Genomic DNA, 15,156 nt, shown 5'->3' with positions numbered 1-15,156 from the left:
TTCCAAACTTGGTTATCATACACGGATTTGCCATACTTGAGTTCATCTCCATCCGCAACTCCAAGCACAAGACTATTTTTATAAGATGTAACTCGTTTAGAAGGGATTAGCAATATATGATGGGTTTTAGCCATAAGAACTTTCCTATGTGCGCATGCAAAACCTTAATGCTTGGATCTAGGCTTTCTAATTAAACATTCTTTGAATCCAAGACTTCTAATGACTATTTAGGTGTAATAACAATATTGAAACAGATCTAGAATCATACCTTTTGAATTCCTTGTTGATCTTGTTGTCTTGGAGCTTCTAGAGTCACAATTGTCACTCCTCTAATGGCTTACAAACACCAAATAGCAAGGATGATGATTTGGGAGAGAGGAGAGGGGAGGAAATCGGCCAGGGTTCTCTTACTTTAGATGAAGTGTCGATTTCCCTTTGTCATAGGGTCTATTTATACTTGTAGACTCCTTAAGGGTTACAACCTAAACCCTAATTGGATAATCTTCTCTTAAGGCTATCCAAATCCATTCCTTAGATAACCCCTTGGACGATTTGAAGCTATCCTTAGCTTCTAGAATTCGTCCAATCCATATCTATATGGATTTACAGTCTAAAGTTTAACTATCAAACAATTGACAGTTTATACCCTCTTATGTAATTAATCTCTTTAAGTCACCAAATTAATTCCAATTAATTCTATGACTTATATTAATCAAATAACAATATATTATTCTTTATATTATTCTCATAATATACTAATAATATTTACTCTCTCTTAATAAATCATCCTATCAAGTTGCTATGGTGAAGGCAACCCAAAAGGACCATGCACAACCGGGTCAATTACTTGCCTAATATAGTTGCAGCCTTAGACACTATTCCAAAAATATATTCTATTAGAATATGTATAGTAGTAATAAAATGTATAAGAATGTTATTCTGTAAGAATATGTATGAATCTACATTCAGGTGTCCATGAGTAAACAATGATATTGTTATTTTTCAACTAATGGTTCAAAGACGTTATCTTTCTTCAAGAAATTCAATTAATCAAAACATGTATTCTGTCAGAAAATGTGTATCCTGTCATTATTATAAAATATTATTCTAACATAATGACATTCTGTCAGAATAAAATCAGGTATAATTAAAAATTAAGTAACAATTAAATGTGTATTAATTAAAAAAATCATAATTTTAAATCAAGAAAATTAATTATCCCCAAAAATCAAGAATTTTTCTTTTTTAAATTTATCTCAACCGACTAAAATACCCTTATAGTGGAATTAAATGGTATTTCTGAATTATTTTTAATTCATTAATAATTATTAATCATTTTCTTAAAATAACTAAAATAAGTTTTCCACAATCAACTATACATTCACACAGTAATTAGTTAGAATATAATAACCTTAGCCTATATATATATATATATATATATATATATATATATATATATATATATATATATATATATATATATATATATATATATATAATAACATAAACTTTATTACAAGAATGCAATAAACCAAGTCTCACTCAGATTGAGACTACACTTCTAATCCAAAAGGGAGAGTGAGACCAACTTGTCACCCATTGATTCAACATTGCACGTGAAAGGTTACATCTTGTCTTACGAACACATGAATACATATTTTCAATTGCAGTATCAGTTTTTCATATGCATTTCAGTCAACTCAATCTTTTGATTTTAAAAATTTGACATGAGTGATGACAAAGAAATCCTCCTGTACTCTTTTAGAATTTTAAATATTTTAACGAAACTGAGACAGACCGAATTCCATAAATCATTTTGTTTCAAAATGGTATTAATTCATTAAACCAAAAGATGGATCATGTATTTATAATAACAATATAAAAAAATATTTTATAACGATATAAAAAAATAAATCTGAATATATTTTATGTTTGATAAACTTGGGATTGAGAAAATTTTATGTCATTATATAATATAAAATGTGACTAATATCAATTATATATTCGAAAATCAAAATTATATAAAGTGTTATGTAATAAAGGTTATACTAAAATATACAGCTAAACAATTTAAACTAATTATAAAAAAATAATACTGATATTAAAAATATATTAAAATATCAATATTTTTACTATTCGTCGATAACAAATTGTTATTACCAAGGGTATAAAGTCCGTAAGTTGCTATTGATGTTTAAGCAATATATAATATATTTTATTGAAAATAATTAAAGCAATGAGGGTGACAAATATCCCAAAGTTAATCAAGATATTTTTTTGTTAACGGTATAATACTTAGGAGTTAAATGATATAAATACGAAATGCATAAGTAATTATGAGAACAAGATAGATTTTTTTTTTTTTTTTTTTTTTTTTTTTTTTTTTTTTTTTTGGAATAACGGGCATTCATTAGCAAAAGAAAAAGAAAAAAAAACAAAACAAAAGGTCAAGAAAGAAGCTTAAAAGGAAGGACAAGAATAAATGAGAATTACAACACATATTCTAGTCAAAGAGAATTAAATCTAAACTTATTCTTAATTATACATTCTAATATCATCAACAATTATTATTGTAGTCTCCTTCTCGTTCTTGAAAACACTTGTATTTATGGCTTTTCAAATCAACTAAATAGTGCAATAAATTAGTGACACTTCAAAATTTGGGTTTTTTTATCATCATTGATTAGAGTAAATCCATACACGAATCAAGGTGTTTCAGAAGAACTCCAACAACTCCACAAGCCATTTCCACATTACAAGATAGATTCTTAAATGTTATATTTACAAACCTCATCTCGATATAATTAATAAAGTTTACCTTAAATATTCATATAAATTAGTTATGTTAAAAAAATTAATTTAAATAAGTTTCACTTTTAATAAAAAAAAAAAGCTTCAATAAAATCTCAATATTTTAAGTCATTTAAGGTTTAATTCCTAATTAAATTTTGTCTACAAAAAAAGACAAATTACCGGCTAAAATTTTGGAATATTCATTCATGGCCGGTTTCATAGATTTAAAAGGTATTTGGGGCCTTTTCATTAGTTGATTAAAATTTTTTTTTCATTAATTTTTACCAATAACCAAAGTATTGAGAATTTTCTGAAGATTACTTTGAAACTAATGTATATTATATGATCTAAGTTAATACTATCATTCCCCTTCTTCTTCTTTGCGCTTCTTCTAGGCTTACCGTGTGTTTTCGTCGTCATCATCGAATCCAACAACCAAAAGCTTACTCACAAGCATCGTTAACTTCATCGATTTTTCCAAAATCACTCATTTACAACTCTAAGATCATCTTTTAATCTCCAAATGAAGAAATTAGAAATGTAATTTTTTACCCATGTTGAGTTTCTAACTCGATGATTCATCCTTCATGGTTTTCTAGTCTTTTTTTTTAAGGGAAATGAGGATCAAGTAAGACTTAAGCCAATGTATGAACCATGTAGGATTTGTCTAATGTTGTTAACAACACTATGAGTTTGAACCATCGTTCGAGTCATGGTTATGTAATAGGAACATCCGAGTGTTGGAACCATGGTTCAAGTCATGGTTAGGTAATAGGAACATCCATGTGATCAGCAATGATTTTCTCCTTTTTTCATTTGGAGATTGAAAGATGATCTTAGTGTTGTGAATGAATGATTTTGAAAAATTGATGGGGATAACGATGCTTGTGAGTAAGCTTTTTGTTGTTGGGTTCGACGACGACGAAAACATACAGTAAGCCTAGAACGACGCAAGAAAGAAGACGAAGACATTAACTTATATCATATAATAACCATTGTTTAGGCACTAATCTGTATTTTTTTGTAAACAAAATTTAATTTAAAATTAAACCACAAATAACCAAAAATATTAAGACTAATAAAGATTTCATTTTAATAAATTATACAGAAAACTAAAATTTTATGTTCTGTATTTTAAAAAAAAAAATTATTTTCTGTAATTTGATACCTTGTAATCACCCCTGAATTTTCCGGAATACCACGACGGCTGACTTAGTAACGACTCCTTTTGATGGAGTCGTGCGTCTCCGGCAGAAGCAACTCGGCAATTGGGCCACCCGATCTTTGTTAACTTGAACTATACTCCGATCACCAACGCCGCCGGAAATTTCAAGCTTCTGAATCACAAATCTCATATTCTACAATGTCATGGTTCGCTAGATCAATCACCAACACTCTCAAACTAGACGACAACGACGACGACGACGACGACGAACAATATCCTGTGAACAAGAACACAGACGACTCCGCTAATCAAAAACATGAACAACAAGCAGTCGAGGACAATTCGCCTCAATCTCCAGGGCGAGGAGTCAAAGAAGACCTATCAGAGATCACAAAAACCCTAACTCGTCAATTCTGGGGCGTCGCGTCGTTTCTTGCTCCTCCGGTTGCCTCCGGACAGTCTAATGAGCGATCGAAGCCGTCTGATCCGGAAACTTCTGATCCGGAAGCAATCTCTGGGATACGCAAAGACTTCGCCGAGATCGGAGGGAAGCTTCGCAGTGGAATTTCTAAGCTGTCTAACAATATAGATGTGTCGGAGATTACAAAAATGGCTTCGGATTTTCTTCACCTGGAATCGGAGGATGAAGATTACGATTCCTCTGATGGCGATGGTGCCGTTGGTGTTACGGATGAAGTTGTGGCTTTTGCTAAGGATATCGCTATGCATCCTGAAACTTGGTTGGATTTTCCTTTACTCGATGATGAAGACGACGATGAAGGTATAACAGTTCAATTCATATCGAATTTCAAACTAACAATTAATAATCTGTTTCCTCATTATCCAATTCGATATGCTAGTATCTGATGTCAATTGAATATCTCTTAGAACATTCATTAATTATGATAATCGATGGTGTAATTTACTAGTTAGACCACAATTAATACCATGTCCTCTTTCTAATTTGGTTTAACAATTGGATTATGCTTTCTTTTCCATTTACTCCAGACTTTCACCTGTCTGATGCCCAACAAGAACATGCTTTGGCTATTGAAGATCTGGCACCAAGATTAAGTGCTCTTAGGGTTAAGCTCTGCCCTGATCATATGACTGAGACTTCCTTCTGGAAGATATATTTTGTACATTTGCATCCAAAACTCGAACACAACGCTGCCAAACTTCTTTCAACACCCAAGGTGAGTATGCTCGTATTGATAAGCATAGACTCTTTCCCTGATTCATGGATAGTAATATATATGATTCTTATTCTGTATGCAGATTGTGAGAGCCAGATCCTTGTTACTACATGAGTTGAAAAACCGACAGTTGAAGAATGAAGCACGAAGAATCAGTTCTTGTTCTGAAAACATGGCCAATTCTGCACCAGAATCTCCCCTTCTTGAGACTTTAAAAGTCAAACACCCTATTGAAAGTGATGACATCAAGATTGTTGATAAATCTGTGATTCAACACAAGCCACATGACCTAACCAAAGATGAAGACGAGTGGTTAAAAGAAGAGAGTTCAGAGACTGTTACAGTCACTGTTGAGAATGATGTGGATGTATCATTTAGTGATCTTGAAGATGATGATGATGATGATGATGATGATGGAAACATTCCTATACATTACAAGAAAGCAACATATGGATCTGATTCTTCAAGAACCGAGATAGGAAGTTGGGTAGAATTGGATCTAAGCTCAACGGATTCAAGTCATGGATCTGAACAAGTAAGTGTGAATAACTCTGAAACTAAGGAATCTAATGATTGGTTTGATGTTGTTGACATTGATGTGGTATGACATTTGGGGGTTATTGTTTCTGATTTGTTAAGTCCACAATGGTGCGTAAATAGTTTGTTTACAGTTTACTTTGAATGGGATTAATTCCAAGAAAGCCCTTGCAATTTGAACCATATATTTTTTGAAATATATACAAAGTTTATTCTCATTTAGACATGTAACTTTGAGGTTACCTTTTGACTTAGCAATTTTAGTCAATGGAGAGATGTGAAGATCTTACATTTTGACCCGTTTTTAGTACATATAATCTTTTAAATGGGAAATAAGTAGAAAAATATTAAGTACTAGGTCAATATGAGTGAGGTAGAGAGATTAGGTAATAGGTCAAACATTTCAGATCAAGTTATCTAAAAAAAAAAAAAAACAATTATTGTTTGATTTGATTTGATTGTTTGATAAATTATTAGTATGAAAAATATAATCAACTCAAAAATGTTTTTAAAATAATAAATTAATCCACTTATTTTTGAAAGGATTTTTTCCCCGCAAGATTAACCTTAAAGTTATACTTTAACATTTATGCTTGTATCCAATGCCTTTTATGCATAACGTACATACATACAAATTTATATGTATGTATCACGCATGGCCCAAAGGGAGTCGAGTTGTGCAATCTAACAAACAGGGTCCATTTTGACTAAATAAATAGTTATTTCAAACCATTTTTTTTTGGCAAAATCAAATTTGATTGAAACCGGTTTTGGGGCTATAATATATTCGATTCTATATAACCGATTACACATTAGATTGAAACCATGTTTGGAAAAATGGTTTGAAAAATATAGGGTGTGTTTGTTCCTGAAATTTTTTTCCACTTTTTCATGAAAATTTTCAAATGAAAATGTAAATTTTGAAAACGCATTCGATTGATTGAGTTTTGAGAACTTGATCAAGAAAATGAAAATTGTATGTAACAAAGAAAATTGATTTTTACAGTTTTCCAAACTTTTATAAATTTATAAAGCGGAAAATAAAAACTTCATCGGTTTCAACCAAACGAATTTTCTAAAATTTTTATTGAAAGCTGAAAATGAAAACTCAACTCTGTTTTTTGAAAAACCTTTTCTAAAATAATAAAAACAATTTTCCACAATCAAACACACTCTTATAGTTTTGCGATTTTACTGTGTTTTGCCGTGTGCTTGAATTCATTGTTGGAATTTGTGAAAATTTATATGGTTGATTAGATGAAAGGCACTGTAATTTTTATACATATTCTATTTTTAGTCCCAAATCAAAACTTCAAGCTCCGCCACTGTGACTTGGACGTCTAGATGAAAGGCACATCAATTGAGATTCCACTATAAATTAAGGTTGATATTACACAAATATGATATAATACATATGTTATATACAAAAATATTTATTTTGATTGCCCTTAAATTTAGAAGCAAATAAATTATAATACAACTGATCATACCATCATTATATTATACATAAAATTAATTTTGACAAGACTTATGAATAGTGTAGTAAGCCCATTTCACGAAAAAGTATTGGTAATCATTTGTTTTGATCCTTGTATTTTATATATTGGCAGATTTAATTCCTACAAACTAGGATGAACATCGGAACCGGGTACCCGCGTTTGGAACAGGAACCGCCTCGGAACTGCCGGTTTTGGAATTGGAACCGCCTTAAGCGGTTCCGGTTCCGGTTCTCATTTTCTCAGAACTGCTATCCGTTGGGTACCCGCCGGAACCGATATATATATATATATATATATATATATATATATATATATATATATATATATATATATATATATATATATATATTATTCCATATAAATATGTGTGTTACTTAGACCGGTTTAGAATATATTGATATGATTTTGTCCGTCTTTGGTCCGACTTAATTTGATTTGGATCGAACTAAATTGCGGTTGTATCGAAAAAAGTTAACAAAATTAATGTAACCGGGTTACCGCTCCCGGAACTGGAACCGCCGGTTCCGGGACTAGTTCTAAACATTTAAGAACTGCCTAAAGCGGTTCCGGTTCCGGTTTTAACTTTCTAGGAACCGCCGGTTCCGGCTCTGGTTCCGGTTCTCGATAAATGAGGCGGGTACCCGCCTATGCTCATCTCTACTACAAACAAAGGTTTTATATTGACAAAATTGCAAGAATGGTCCCTGTGGTATGTCCAAAATTGCCACTTCGGGCCAAACAGGTTTGGACTAACACCAATGGTCCAAAAGTTTCCATTTTGTTGCTAGTTTGGTCTATTTTAGTTTTAAATGATGATTTTACCCTTTGTATTTTGTAATTTTTTTTGTTTTTTATTACATAAATGAAAAAAGAAAAGAAAAAATCTCTTACTCTCTCTCTCTCTCTCTCTCTCTCTCTCTCTCTCTCTCTCTTTCTCTCTCTCTCTTCGATGGAACCTCTCACCTCCTCACCCATCACCTCTCTCACGAAAACACACACTCGAAAACACCCTAACTGCCACCACTATCCGCCATCACCGCCGCCATCAGCAACCTCCGTCGCTCTCTTCCTTTCTTCTGTAAACTCCCATTTCCTGAAACCCTAACCGCTGTCACCAACCTCCGTCGCCACCCTTCTCGTTCCGGGTAGGGCTTTCATCTTCAATATCTGATTAGAAGGCGTCATCGTTGGAGAAGGAAAGAGACGAAGTTAGGGTTTGCAGAGGTGACGACAACAGCTGGAACGAGGGGGAAAGTCTAAACCCTAGCCACCACCACCTTAGACCACCTGCTAGGGTTTCAGTACACTCGTGGCGGCTTATGAAGATGCAATTCAGGCAACCATTTTGAGCAGTGAATCAAACAAAAAAGTTCTGGACCTGTTGGGATTCAATTGTCATCGTTTATTCCGTCCTCCCTCCCAAACGACCACCGCATCTGAAAACCCTAGTAGCGGCGGCTCTGAAACCCTAGTAGCGGCGACTCTAAAAACCTAGTTATGGTGGCGGGTTGTGGTTCCCGGTAAATGGTGTTTTTTTGGAAGGGACATCGGAGAAAGTAGGAGGTGGTTCTCTAGTTCTGCAAAGACAAATGGATTGCCCGGAGAAATAAGTGAAGGTTGTGGTGGTGGTCCTTTAGTCCGGTGGCATTTTGACAAGAAAATGGTGGTCCTGTAGGCGGTGGCGGTGGTCATCCGATAGGCAGTGGAGGTGGTCGTCCGGTAGGCGGTGGAGGTGGTCGTCCAACAATCTGATTTGTGTGTGTTTGGGGTAAAACATCACATATCTAATTTTTATTGGACGTTTGAGAGAGTGAGAGTGCGTGTGTGTGTGTGTGAGAGAGAGAGAGAGAGAGTATTTTTTTTAATTTTTATAATAAAAAAATTGAAAAAAAGAAAATACAAGGGCAAAATCGTCATTTAATAAAATATCAAACCAAAATGGACCAAACTAGCAACAAATATAGAAACTGTTGGACCATTGATGCTAGTCCAAACCTGTTTGATCCAAAGTGGCAACTTCGAACTTACCACATGGACCATTCTTACAATTTTGTCTTTTATATTTTGTCAGATTTAATCTCTACAACAAAAGTTTTATATTTAAACAGATTTAGTCCCTGCAACAAAGGTTTTGTATTTTGATATATTTAGTCCTTGCAAAATCTTTTGGCAGATTTAGTGTCTGCAACAAATGTTATACATTTTGACAGACTTAGTCTCTATAACAAAGGTTTTACATTTTGGTAGATTTAATCTCTGTAATTTTTTAATTTATAGAAAATGGCCCCGTAAAGTTTTTTTTTTCAAAAATAGTCTATATATGTAAGATTTTTGTATTTTGGCAGGTTTGACCCATGTGTACAAAACTCATTAAAATTTTGTTGTCGTATTGTGTAACATGAGTTTTTTTTTTCTTCTAGTTATAAAACATGGTTGTATACTTGCATTTTCAAAATGTTTTAAATTACAAATCTAAGTGCCTACTTGACATCAAGTGTTTGAAAACTTCTATTTTATAGCTTTTAACATAAAAAAAACTCGATTTAAACAAAAAACTTCAAATCTAAAGTTACATCACGTAGCTTTTAAGAAAAAAAGTATTGAACTTTTTTAATCAATTTCAAGAACCACAAAAACCATCCATGCAAGTTTAGAAACCATGAGGACCATTCCTATAAAAAATTATCAAGGACTAAATTTGTGACATTTGATAAACCATATGGACCATTTTGTGTGTGTGTGTGTGTGTGTGTATATATATATATATATATATATATATATATATATATATATATATATATATATATATATTCATTTGAGACCATGTGTTCCTTGTGAGACATGTCGACCAAATCCTAACCATTTACTTTTTAGATCAAAACATAAAAAAAAATGCTAAATAAATGTAAAATTTCGAAATTCTTTATTTTATAATATTTTTCGTTATTTTTTTAATCCAAAAAAAATTCAAATAAAAAAAATTAGAAAAGATTAAAAAATTGCCATTTTTATATATAGATGTTAAATATTGTAACTTTTAAGTGTAATATTCTAGAAGAAGATATAGCATATTTTAACAATTCTAGAAGATAATTAGAATATTATAATAATTCTAGTAAATCATGACAATACTATAAAAATTCATTTTGGATATCCATAGTGTAATATGTACTAAAACCTTAGAATTTTTTTTTTAAAATGTTAAAAAAATGGTATTTTTTATTTCTTTTCTTTTAATTATATATATATATATATATATATATATATATATATATATATATATATATATATATATATATATATATATATATATATATATATATATATATATATATTAACAATTGTCATTTGTTTTTTATAAATTTATGCATTTCAAAAACTTATAGTTGCTTTACCAAACATTTAAGTAACAAATAGAAGCTACCACTAAATTTCACAATATTTCATGTATAGATGGCAAGTCTTTAGCTAAAAGCAGTCTTCCAAAAATATGGTTATCGATTGCTAAAATGGGCCTTGAGCTAGATGAATGGACGATATCGTTTGATAATATGTTCAAAAAAAAATTGGGGACAAGTGATACAAATCACCTCTGGAAGGACGTATGGTTTGAAAATACAACTCTCAAAATTAGTTTCCCAAATTTATACTTGATTGAACCTCAACAAATTGCAAAATTGCTGATAGAATTCAAAATGGAAACACTGTTGGAACTTGGTGCTAGAAGAGAGAACCAAGAAAAAGTTGTTGAGTACAAGGTATTAACCGATGTCAATAATCTTGTTGCTAATATGCAAGTTTCCTTGGAGTTTTAGTCTTGGAACTGAAAGGGTGATTCAATTGGAGTCTTTGCTGTTAAATCTTTAAGGTGATTGATGTTGATTTGCCAAAGTTTACATGGGTTTCATTGTTCCCCATAAAAACCAATTGCTTTGTTTGGCGTATCTTAATGAATAAAATTCATATTGCTATGAATCTCACTATGAGAGGGGTAATCTTATCATCCTCCACTCGTCCATTTTTTTATGTAGCTAATGAAGATACCAAATGGCTTCTAGCCTAACAGTATTAGGTGTTGTCATCATTTCTTGAGGTTAAGGTTTCAAGTCCTGTTATAAACATATGTGGAATTAAGGAGTATATTAGATTTATTGTTCAAAAAAGAGCTAATGGAGATGTCGAACATTTTTTTTCGAATGCAAGTTCTCGCTTATTGTTTGGAAGTGGCTCCACAGCTAGTCAAGCATATTATCTTCCACTCCTATGAGTTTATCGGATACGTCATTAAAGACATGTTGTTATGATTTAAGCAAAAAGTTAAAAAGGATGAAGAGTGGTCTTATTTACTCTACCATGTGGATGATTAGTTGGAACACTTTTTCTTTCAAGAAGATGAGGTGCTTCCCTATGAAAACATGAAAACGATGGATGAGATTCAACTTATTTATTACAAACTAAGTGTAAAATCCATGTATTACATGAGTTCATTTAAAAGAAAATTTAAATATGAAAGTCTAAACATTTAAAACTTTGAATTTATAAACAAAATTAGAAAAATATTGAATTATTAAAATTAATGTGTTTTTTTCTTTTATAAATTAAAAAAAAATAATCTCTATTATAATAAAAGAATAGTTTTATTCTTCTTTTGACATGTGTCACCATATTAGGTCTTCATAATTAATGCATATTTTATTTTTCTTTTGTCATGTGTCACCTATTATGTCTCCTAATTAATGTATGTCATTTGTCAACCTACTGATTATTCATTTCAAATTTCAAAATTTAAATTTTCAACTCTAATTACATTAAATTAGTAACATTAGAATAATAATTAATATTAAATTAATACAAATTATAAAGTTATAATTTTACAAATTTATTTAAATCAATGATTATGATTTTATATAACTAAAAAATCTCTTAATTAATAATTTATTTAAAATAAATGATTAATAATTTTGAGTTTTTTTACTATTAAAGTTTAATTAATTTTGTAATCGTGGTTTCCACGGGTTATAAACTAGTTAAGATAAATAAACAAAAGAAACTAATGAGGTTTTAATATACAAATTTTAAAAGTCAATTAATGAAATTAATATGTATTTATTATTACAGTTATTATAATTATTACATTTAAATATTATATTGAACTTGATAAAATGAAAAAAACCACAAAGTGTCATATAAAAAAAAATTAATTGAAAATAACCACAACATGACATGTGACCAAATAAATGAGAGTGTGATATATGACAAAAATATTTTCATTTATTAGAGTAGATGATTTAAGCATCATTCTCTTAATTAATCTTCTATGCTTGCTTCTATGTGTTTGTACCTTTTGCATTCGATGCATTTGACTTTCTTGCACCGGAGGCGGTGGAACTCCTAGATCCACAAATGTTGTTTTCAAAAGAATTGATTTTGTTATCCAGAAAGAGCTAGCGGTGCAGCTTGTTGCCCGTTTGCCTTCAATCGATATGTATCGAACTAAAATCAACTATCTTGATTCTTTATTTATTTTTATTTTATTTTAATATAATCGGTGGAAAAAAAAAAACTAATTTTGGCAAAGGCATTCCAAATAGAACAATTCTACGACCATGAATGGTTTTTTTTTTTTTTTTTAATTGCATTGAATAATTTATCAAATTAATAGATATTAGATACCATCGAACATGCAGACAAAGACGTATTTCTTTCCTGGATAAAATTTTCCATATTTCGATAACGATAAGGGATGGAGTCGGTTATACGCACACATTTCCACCACGATCGAATGTACCTTCGCAAAAATCTGCAGTGGCTTTCCCAATTTCAGGTTCATTTGATCGCTATGCATATATTCATCGATATTCGAATTCATCTCTTTACACAGCATTGCAATTGCAAACCCTAGGTCAAGATTTGTAAACGAAAACCCAATTGGTTTCTTCTCGATTTAGTAAAAAGTGCAAAACACAAATTATCCTGCAAATCCTCGAACAAGTGTATTACATGGATCTAGCAACGATAAACGATGGTCTGCGTTTCTCCAGGAAAAGAAAGAAATGGATTCTTCTCATAGCAGCGTTAGGGTTTTCAACTTACGGTGCTTATAAGGTTTGTAAATCGCCTTCTGTCATTCAGAAGAGGGATAGGGTGATGAAGGTTTTAGGCGCCTTAGCTTCCATTACCGAATCTCTCGGTGATTCCGCCGAGGCAATAGGAGTGATTTCCAAGGATCTGAAAGAGTTTATACAATCCGATTCCGATCAAATCCCTAGCAGTTTAAAGCAAGTTTTCAAAATTACCAAGTCTGATGAGTTCTCGGAGTCAATTGTTAAGATTACAAGATCATTCACCGTGGGGCTTCTACAAGGGTATCGAGTTGACGCCGGAAAACGTGATTCAGGTCCAAGTTTTCCCGATCGAGCTTTGGATAAGCTGTTAACTCCGGCGGGTTCTGGTTTTGCTTCCGTCATTGCTGGGAGTTTCGCCAGGAATCTATTCATCGGAGGTTCAATGAACTCCGGTAGTCCGCTTCATGAATGGATCGATGTGATTGCTGATGACAAATGTAGGAAGCTAATCGGTGACTGTATTCAGCAGTTCGTGGCCACAATGGTGACAGTTTATCTCGACAAAACCATTGACATAAACCCCTTCGAGGAGATCTTATCAGGTTTGACTAACCCTAAACACGAAGAAAAAGTGAGAAATCTATTGGCGTTAATCTGCAACAGCGCTATCGAGACTTTCGTCAGAACTTCTCACCAACTCTTGACAGATTCAAAATCGAACTCGAACCCTAAACCTTCTTCTACCATTAGTAAAGTTTTAGATGGGAAAGAACTAGTGTTGAGTAAACTAAAAGCAAGAAAGAGTAACATGTCATCTTCTCTAGCAGTTCCTGGCAACATGAGGTTTGTTCTTGATGTGACAGGAAGAGTCACACTCGCAACTGCAAAATCTTTTCTCCAATTTTCTTTAGACAAGTTATCAGAGCGTATGAAAAGAAGCTATCAAGAAGCTTACAGGTACTTGAGTGCAAAATCTTTGATTGTTATGACAATATTCATTTCACTGTATTTGCACCTGTTAAGTGCTCCATGGAGTTTGGTTTCATATTAGGTTTTGGAGACAAGAAACTATCCATATGATGTATATATTTTGTTAAAGAATCTTGAAAAATAACAATGTACATGAATAAAGATGGAAGCTTTTTCATGGGGTTTGGTTCTGTGTATAGATATAGTCGATATGAGCAACAAGTGTTCTTCTCATCAAGCATTCTTCTTCACCAATTCCTTCACAGCCCTCTTCAATTTGTGCAGTTTCAACGCCTCCCTACATAGAAAATGAGAATATTTTGAGATCTTGAAAATATGAATTTATACATGATTTCTATGTTACCTTATTTTTATGTTTCGTCATGGTGGTGGTGGTGGTGAGGCTGGCAGTGTAGGGTGGTGGGGAGCAGAAGAGGAGGACGAGTATGAAGAAGATGGTGGTTCTAGACATGGTTGTAGTTCAGGTGATCGGGATATGGAGAGAGAGATTTATAGGAATCAGTTTGTGTAGAGTATGAAAGGGAGATTTGGTGGTTATGGCATTTTGTCGAACACATGGTGTGCATGTAATCAATCTCGGTTCAGCTCTGTAAATCTAGTGGGTAATACGAGTTTATGGACACTTGGTGGTTAATCGTGTCCTATGTGCATTAAAAAACTAATACAAGATTCTAGTTTATGCATTTAAGATTGGATGTTCATACCTTCAAATACATAATCAAATTTGCTTTTGATTGTGTTATTTTATACATGTCGGTTGGGGAAATGCATGTGCAGCTCCAGCAAGATAGAAATGTTTCAAAATGAAATGAGTTGGGCTTGGCACCGACGGGTCGAGTCACACTTAGTTGGGCTTGGCAGGACGAGTCACTATATTTATACTAAAGTACTAAACTCACATACATATTTTA

The 15,156-nt window shown here is 32.2% G+C and overlaps 1 protein-coding gene and 1 pseudogene across 1 annotated transcript; both read left to right on the top strand.

The window, feature by feature from the left end:
• The first annotated feature begins 3,964 nt into the window (after positions 1 to 3,964).
• Positions 3,965 to 5,909, top strand: LOC145087462 (uncharacterized). The gene is made up of 3 exons (XM_079025410.1): positions 3,965 to 4,739; positions 4,967 to 5,154; positions 5,237 to 5,909. Exons 1-3 carry the CDS (start codon positions 4,157 to 4,159, stop codon positions 5,759 to 5,761), a joined length of 1,296 nt encoding a protein of 431 aa, XP_078881536.1. The 5' UTR covers positions 3,965 to 4,156; the 3' UTR covers positions 5,762 to 5,909.
• A 6,982-nt stretch (positions 5,910 to 12,891) lies between these two features.
• LOC145087461 (protein PHLOEM PROTEIN 2-LIKE A10 pseudogene) lies at positions 12,892 to 14,933 on the top strand (annotated as a pseudogene).
• Positions 14,934 to 15,156: the final 223 nt, after the last annotated feature.

The sequence above is a fragment of the Lactuca serriola genome, chromosome 2 (genome assembly GCF_051521515.1).
Source record: "Lactuca serriola cultivar US96UC23 chromosome 2, Lser_US96UC23_V15, whole genome shotgun sequence".
Classification (NCBI taxonomy): domain Eukaryota; kingdom Viridiplantae; phylum Streptophyta; class Magnoliopsida; order Asterales; family Asteraceae; genus Lactuca; species Lactuca serriola.
Note: the sequence above shows the minus strand (reverse complement) of the source record. Positions and strands in the feature narration are given on the sequence as shown.